This window comes from Lipotes vexillifer, unplaced genomic scaffold (genome assembly GCF_000442215.2).
Source record: "Lipotes vexillifer unplaced genomic scaffold, Lipotes_vexillifer_v1.1 scaffold785, whole genome shotgun sequence".
NCBI classification, from domain to species: Eukaryota; Metazoa; Chordata; class Mammalia; order Artiodactyla; family Lipotidae; genus Lipotes; species Lipotes vexillifer.
Window position 1 is genome coordinate 1,175,685 of NW_006791778.1, and position 8,404 is coordinate 1,184,088.

The 8,404-nt window shown below is 51.5% G+C and overlaps 1 protein-coding gene across 2 annotated transcripts in view; it reads left to right on the forward strand.

Annotated features, from left to right (window-relative positions):
• PPP2R1B (protein phosphatase 2 scaffold subunit Abeta) overlaps positions 1-8,404 on the forward strand; it is a 36,370-nt gene that overhangs the window by 22,052 nt on the left and 5,914 nt on the right. For both annotated transcript variants that reach the window (XM_007464657.1, XM_007464659.1), the window contains one exon: positions 2,535-2,655. In XM_007464657.1, the coding sequence (XP_007464719.1) occupies positions 2,535-2,655 (121 nt within the window). The remainder of the gene's footprint in view (positions 1-2,534; positions 2,656-8,404) is intronic.

Below are 8,404 nucleotides of genomic sequence, written 5' to 3' on the forward strand. Positions count from 1 at the left end.
CCCGCGTCTCCTGCATCGGCAGGCGGACTCTCAAGCACTGCGCCACCAGGGAAGCCCCCCTATGCATTTTTAATTAATGAGGTTTTATTGTAGCTTATTTTTCTCTCAGTGCATCTCACTATGTAGTTTGCTTGTTTCCGTTTTGGTTTTCAGACTGTTTTCTTTCATTCACAGTCTCTTAAACCCAGCGAGCCCTGTTCTGTTTTGTGAAGGTCCAAAGACTCCTAGAAAACTTTGTACATTAAACCATTTCATAAAACCAAGTTGGACCAAATACTTTCAAGTTTGTCTTACCTTGGAAAAACAGAACTTTTAAAACCAGAATTACCTGCCTGCATTTAAAACTGCCAAGCTAGTTTATAGTATGTTTCTATTTTATTACTTTTGGGCTAAGGATTAAATACTTTCCTGGGCAATAATCTCTTCTACCTTCTCATTTTAACGTCTTAAACTATTATGCTGTAAACAATTTTAGGTTCATGGTTCTTTTTGTTTTTTTATTATCTGCAGGTTTTGTTTGTCTTCATTGAATTTCATATTTGAGAGACTGTTGTCTTGATTGAAACAAATTTGCACAACCATTGCTTTCCTCTGGTTGGAAATGCCATTGGTTTTGGGATAGACTTTTAAATGGCCTAGTGGATCCCCTGGGGAGCTCTGTGCAGTGACCTCTACCCTAAAACTGTGGTAAAGGGTAGACAGCAAGCCCTTGCTTTCTCAGGCTGGGTCAGGGAGCTCAGCAGGGCCCTATCTTTTTGGGTGACTCCAGAGGGACTTCATTGTTTCTTTCTGACTTAAACAATAGGGAATCCCTTTTGTTACTCCTCAGAAGAATTGTTCTTTGGCTCATAACTTTGTCATTTTCTCCATGGATTAGTTTTCTTGTCTTGATTTCACTGGAATGTAAGCTCCAGGAGCTCTGCAAGGGCTGGGATTTTTGTCTATTTTGTCTTCAGCTGTATCTGTAGCACCAGCACCTAGATCAGTGTCTGGTGTACATAGTAGGTGCTCAATAAAAATATGTTCAGTTAATTTCTAAAACGTGCTCTGGTGTGTTTTGTGTGAACAAGTCATCCAAACTGCTTCTCATTACCCTGTCGACACAATGAAGGAATTTCACTGCTTTTAAGAAACGAGCTTTTTGTGGCCCTTCTCCAGTCCCCGTTCCACTTGGATTGTACAATGCCTGGACTAAGCACTGCCATACTTATCCATCCTAGGCAGTTTACAGCAGTTGTTTGATTGACTAGGAAAGTGAAGCAGAGATATATACAACATATGTCAATGAAATTCTCATCAGTAGTGGAATTCACCTTAACTGTTTCTTTCTACAATATTTATGGGGTTTAGCCCTCACAGGTTTAACAGACCAGATCTTGTTTGTCTGCCTGTGCTGCCATGAAGATAGGAACCCGAAGTGCATTCTGTTTCATAAGAAGAAACAGGTTAATATATGGTTTCTAACGAGACTTTGTTGATATAATAGCCCTCAGCTCACAGAAATATCACAGCTTGGCCACAGTGATCCTAGGCCCTGGGGGTCTTTGCTGGACAGCTTGTCTTGACTCAACAGAGACAGCAGTCTGACCTTTGAGCTGTCTTATCCAAGCATCCAAGATACTTGAGTGGACCTCCAGGGGAATCAGATGTGTCATTCCTGACCCAGTGGTTAGGCTGTGGTAATGCCGGCTTGTTGCAATTTTATTAATCGCTGTATTGTTATGGAGTTAAAAATCTTTCCTGTGGAAATCACATTGGTCCCTTGCCTCTGGGGATGGCAGGGCAGGGTGGCCAAACAAATCCGGTGCTCGTTTCTTGCCTTTCACTTAAATTCCTCTGACCCTTTTTTTTTCCTCCTGGCATTCTTGTCTTAAAGCCTCCTTTCTGCACTGACTGGATGTAAACTGGAGGGAGAAAGAGCTGTCACCTCGTTCTTGGTTGAACAATGGAGCGCTTGTCCTCTGATGTTATGTAATTGTTTCTCTCTGATTCTCTCATATTCCTGTTTCCATCCAGTTCCTTGCTCCTCTCTCCTGTTCACTCACATGTCTCCAGTCTTTTTTTTTGTACCTAGAATAGTCTCACTATTCCCCGTTTGCCTCCACGAGCCTGCTGTTTCCAGGAAATTATATAATGTTCAGTTGAGATGGAAATCTTCTGGAGGATGAAGAGAGTTTAATTACTCATTGGGTAGAGAAGCCAAGTCATTTCTTTATTCAGAGTTGTTGTCTCAAACTGATGTCATCAGTTCTGAAAGGAGTCAGGTCTTTTCTGTCTGTCTGGGGCTCTGTAGGCTATCAGTGACCCAGACCTGGGGGATCACCCAGCCAGTACCAGCAGCCCTGCGGGGTAGCACTTTCCATGGCTCTCGAGGAAAAGGCGCCTTCAGTCAGGTCCTGGGGTGAACCAGCTCTCTCTGCACAGAGACCCACGTGCTTCCCCACTGCAGGGCTGGAACACCTGAGGCATCGCAGGTGGGCTTAGGGGGATGTGGCCTGGTTGGGACAGTTACAGTCTGCTGTCTGTGTCTCTAGTGGTGGCCCAAAGGCTGAGGAAGCTAGAGTTTCCTGTGAAGGACAGTGAAGAGCCCAGCACCCCTGGGGCTGACAGGAACCACTTCCTGAGACCCAGAGACCCAGAGAGGACACTGGGAAGGTAAATGCTGCAGACACTCCTGGCCTGAGTCCTTCCCTTGCCTGGGCCGAGGTGTGGGTAGAGGGCAGCCAGCGAGGCAGCGAAGCCAGATCTTTAGCTCGCTCCCTGAGGGGACGGTCACGTTTTGAGGGCCACGGGAGTGTATTTTTAAAGCCTGTTGCCCTGCTTCTTGTCCTTCCTTCTGGGAATGCTTCCTGAGGGGTGGGGTGGGCTTGCCAGCGCTCTGTCACTCGTGCGGCTCTGCCGCCATGCAGAGGACAGAGGTGGTTGGCTGAAGGGTTGCTGTTCCCACTCACCTCACAGGATAGACAGTTCTCACTTGCTACAGTTCCTCTCAGGTGGTCACTTCCATTCAAGGAAAAAACACTTCTGTCAATTTTACTAGGTAAGAGTCCGAATGTTTTACAGGCCCCACTTGACGCCCCTCTGGAGGAGGTATGCCAAGGTTCAAGTTCGGCAAAGTTGGTGCGGGCCACTGCCCTGGGGCTGGCTGTTAGGAGGGTGATTTATGACCTACAGATACATTCAGAAGAGCAGCACAGAGGGTCTGGCTGCCGTGTGCTGATGTCAGGCTGCATTTAGTTTATTTGGAAGATAATGGTATTTTCACACCCACTCCAGTGGGTTTGCTTGGTGAAGCTTCTAATGATGGGAATAAAGACACAGACCTACTAGAGAATGGACTTGAGGATATGGGGAGGGGGAAAGGTAAGCTGTGACAAAGTGAGAGAGTGGCATGGACATATATACACTACCAAACGTAAAATAGATAGCTAGTGGGAAGCAGCTGCATAGCACAGGGATATCAGCTCGGTGCTTTGTGACCACCTAGAGGGGTGGGATAGGGAGGGTGGGAGGGAGACGCAAGAGGGAAGAGATATGGGAACATATGTATATGTATAACTGATTCACTTTGTTATAAAGCAGAAACTAACACACCATCGTAAAGCAATTATACTCCAATAAAGCTGTTAAAAAAAAAAGTTTGTCTTATAAATCTTTATGGCTTTTCCTTCATTTTCTGTGAACTGGGGCCATGCGAACCTTGTGCTATTGTCCAGGCCCTGAACTGCAGTCTTTCATCTCAGAATGTTCTCCCCTCCCTGCCGCCCTGTGCACTGTTCTCCCAGGGCCGGCAGCTCCCGGCTGTTCCTGTAGTTGCTGCCCCGCGGGAGGAAGTGCCGAGGTGACAGCGCTGCTTACAGCCTCAGCAGCCCTGGGCTCTTCAGTCCGTACTTCTGTTTCACTGAACTTGGCCTCAGAGAAGAGACCGTGGCTGAAAGAGTAGGCATAATAGTCACAACATTTTAGACCTAAGCCACAGACTTCCTTGGGAAGAAAGGAGTTGTTTTCCTACACACTCGGGGTCAACTGGCCATGCCATTAAATGCACGGTTTGCCTTTGATCTGCAAGTGGAATAGTTGAGGCGACCCCTCTGTGGCAGACTTGCCAGGTCTGTAGGCGGCCCCTGATGGCCACAAACTGGGGAAACAGTATTAGCTGCTGTTCCTCGAGCCTCGAGCCTTGGTAACTGTGCAGGCATCTTGTCAGGCACCTGGCAAAACCTCACTGAATCCTCGCAGCAGTGTGGTAGGTGCTGGCAGCTCTGTTTCTCAGCTGGTCGAGAAACTCCCCCCAACCCTGCCTTGTCTACTTGGGCGTCTTTTCTGGCAACAGAGGCAAGGCACTGCTAGGCCTCTGAGGCTGCAGATCACTTAACCCAGAAAAATCCCCTGCCCTATGACTCAGGGAGCCTTCCCCGCGTTTGTTTCACTTAAGGAAAAGGACTCGAGGGTGAGATGAAAGGGAGTTGACTGTTGCCAGGCAGAGCCCTGTGTGTCAGGGGCCAGCAGCCAAGTGAGTGATCCAGGAAGTCATCCAACTGTAAACCAGAAATCGTTCTTAACCCCTCACTCACTCACTGTCCGTGGGCCATAGCAAATTCGCCCATCTGCCCCGACGGGGTCAGAGGGTCCCGAGAGCCTTGGGAACTGCCTCCAAAGTCCACTGGCCTCTGGGCCCCGCGGGAGCCATTCGACATCCCAGGGCTCTGGCCTGCCCCTTGGTCCAAGAGGGAATGACCCCAAGGGGTGAGAGCCTGTTCCTTTGACGAAGGGTGTCTACTTGGTTGCTCCCAGACTGGCCCTTGGTGTCTGCGGAGCCGTCTGTGCTCTGGATGTCGCCTGTGGCCCCCGCCTCGTGCAGGGAGCAGTGCTGCTGCCTCGCGCTCCCTGCCCACCAGGGTCAGCTCGGCAGCTCCTTCCTGGCGGCGGACGGTGGCCTTCCCTCCGAGCCGGGCGGGACTGCCCTCGTGGACGATCCGAGGGCTGCTCTCTGACGACAGAGCTGCTGACGGGCCTCTGTCAGGCGAGGGTTAACAGAGGATTTGTTTATTGAATCACGAAGTAGCTGTCACATGATTTTAATCAAAACACCATTTCCCTGACAACAGTGATGTCAGTCTTGTTATTGCAGGAAGGAGCAGCTGCGAGGGACAGTCAGGCTCCAGGCCGAGCCCGGGTTCGGAGACTCAGATCGAGGGAAGCATCATAAATGACGCTTGCAGGCACCGATGTGCCAATCTGCCCTCCTCTTCCTCTTCTCTCTGTCCTGACAGCCTGTCCCGCACAGTCACTGGCCGGTCACTGGCCCGTGCCCCCGGTCTCCACTGAGATTGCACCTTCTGCACTCCTTGCTCCTTTTACCCTTGTTTCTACTTCTGGTTTTTCCAGTTTTCCTTATTTTCCTCGAACTCAGTTATTTGGGCCCCTAGGATCTCTGGCCTCTGACTTCCGGCACCTGGCTCTCCTCTGTGTTCTAAACCAGCACCTACTGGTGAACCGGAAGTCCTGCTATAGCCCGAGGTGGGGGACTGTCCTGCAGCACAGGAGTCTCAGCTCCCTTCGGAGCCAGCTTCCTGCGGGCGGAGGGGCTGCTGTCCTGTCCTTTCTCTCCTGAGGGCAGGTTAGGGGAGCCTAGGACTGCCTGAGGGTCTCCAGGGCAGTTTGAAGGAGCTTGGCTGTGGGTCCCTAAAGGCTAAGAGCTCCTTAAGGAAGGGCCAACCTCAGGGTTGCAGGATTAGTTCTCTTAAGCCCAAAAAGACTACAGGAGGCCTGCATCCAATCCAGCTGAGGACTGATCACAAAGATCAGTGTCAGGGAGGTGGGCAGTGGACCGCTCCCAGGGCCAGTGGAGCAGTGTCCTCAGGCTCTGCCTTCTCTTGGCACCTTCTCCTCTCTGGGGGCTGGGGACCAAGCAGCTGTCTCTGCAGAGAGATACCCAGGCCCTGCAGCCCTTCTCTCTCCAGGAGCCTGGCCTTAAAAGTTGGGAGATGGATGAAAACTGCCTCCTAGGTGGGACATGGATTCTCATGGATGTTCCTTCATCTGTGGTACCCACCGCTGGTGCTGCCCAGAACTCATCACTGAAAACGAAGGGATCCTGGGCAGAGTTCTTGGTTCTTAACCTGGAGCAGGTGCTCAGAATAGGGCATCCACCCTTAAGTCTGTGACGGGATTTTGTAGGCACCAAGCAACCATTTTCTGTGTCCAGTGTTGGGATGGTCAAGAGTTAAATGAGAACAAGACAGGGAGAGGTGCCATACTGTGACAAGCCATTAAAGGGAGCTGGGGGTCTTCTGAGTGCTTTCTTGTTGGAGGCCGTGCTAGGCCAGGCTGCGTCCGAACCTTGCAGTAGAGCTGTGGTTAACTCAGCTGGACTATGTTCCCAAGTTACCGCTGGGATAACGGGCCTTTGCAATGATTTGCCCAGGTTAGCGGCAGGGCTGGGAGTGGTGCCAGGGGCCGAGGACTCAGCCAGAGGTTCTCTGCTGCCTCCCGGGCTGTACCTGGCAGAGAATGGGTAGCCTCCACCCGACCTGGAGGGCCTTTCTGGCCAGAGTGGTGCTCCAGGGGGTGGTCCGGGGAAGCTAGGCTCTGTTCTCCCAAACTTGCTCCTGGCCAGGCCCTCCTTGCCCAGCTCTTTCATCCCCGGGGCCTGCTCCAACTGCCTGGCTGCCCTTTGGCCCTCTCTTGGCTGGCACAGGGACCCTGCTAAACATTTGGGCTTCTCTAGTGACCAGAGGGCAGTTCTAGTGGGCCCCAGACTGGAGTCGTTTCGGCTGTGAACTCGGGGTCCCGCAGTGTGGTGCGCTCCTAGGAAAGGCCTTGGGGGCTTTCCCTCAGTTCAGTTGTGTTCCACCCCCCAACTCTGTGGGTGGTCCTGGCGTGGTGGTGATGCACTCACTCCTGAGGGTCAGGGGTCCCAGTCAGGCCCCCTTTTGGTATCTCAGGCCCCATTCAGGGAGTGAAGAGAGAGATGGAGTCAGAAGCTCTCAAAGCCTGCCTGACAGGGAGAGCGGCGGCTTCTCTCTCCGAGAGGCCGGATCCCTGACACCTCTTTCTTCTGGGCCCAGATCTTCTGAGCTCTCTGCCCAGCCAGCTCCTGGGGGCTCAGCTGCAGGGGGTTTCCACTTCCCATGGGCAGTGTCCTTTCTCACCGCATCCGGGTTCCTCACCGGGTGGCTCAGCCCTGCACCTTCTTCACCTGGGCTTCAGACCAGCTCTGAGTCAATGCGCTTGGGAAAGTCCCTTAGAAATTTATACAAAGGCAGCTATCAATGCTTCCTATCAATGTATTTGCAACTATGGGTCCAGAGGAATTCAGCTGCACCAGCGGATTGGGACATCTATAGCAGGAAGGCTCCTTAGTCGAACGGCTGGAGGCACAGAGCAAGCTCCACACTCTGCCTGACCTGGCTTTTGGGTTTGGCCTCAGTGATTTGCCAGTGATGGTTAGTGTCTGAGGTGAGGGTCCAACCCCTTCACTTCAGTCGAGACCCACATCTGTCTCCCAAGGGGACACTGTAAAGTATGAGCCATGGGCAATATTCCATCCCTCCAGAGATCCTCCGCCTTGTCATTGCTTATCTTTTTTTTTTCTTTTTTTTTTCCTTATCTTTTTTAAAGTTTAAAAATTTTTTATTGGAGTACAGTTGACTTACAATGTTGTGTTAGTTTCAGGTGTACAGCCTTATTTATTTGAAGTGACATCACTGGGGCCAAAATGAGGGCAGAGCGGCTGTACCCTGTGCAGGTGACGTTTATTTTGTAGCTATGTGGCACCCAGGATTTAGTGCACAAAGCCCAGAACTTCATTCCATGGTGCCCTGGGGCTGCAGGCAGAGCAGGGGGCTCTCTCCCTACCTGGATCCACCCAGGGAGGGATGGGAACGCTCAGCAGGGAGGACCCTACCAGAACGGTAACTCTGAAGAGCGCGAGGGGTTGCAGACTGAGTTGCTAATCCTCTGAGTCAGGGGTTAGAAACCCCTCTAACCCCGTGAATGGGCCTTAGGGGGTCCAGGAACCAACTCCTCCCCTGAAATTATGTGTCTAAAGTTGTACATCTGTGTACGTATGTTTCCTAGGAAGAGGATCCAAAGCTTTCATCAACATGTCGAAGGGATCTGTGAAACCTCAACTTAAGAATTAGTGGGGTGGTGGGCTTCCCTGGTGGCGCAGTTGAGAATCTACCTGCCAATGCAGGGGACACGGGTTCGAGCCCTGGTCTGGGAAGATCCCACATGCCGCGGAGCAACTAGGCCCGTGAGCCACAACAACTGAGCCTGCACGTCTGGAGTCTGTGCTCTGCAACAAGAGAGGCCGCGATAGTGAGAGGCCCGTGCACCGCGATGAAGAGTGGCCCCCACTTGCCGCAACTGGAGAAAGCCCTCGCACAGAAACGAAGAC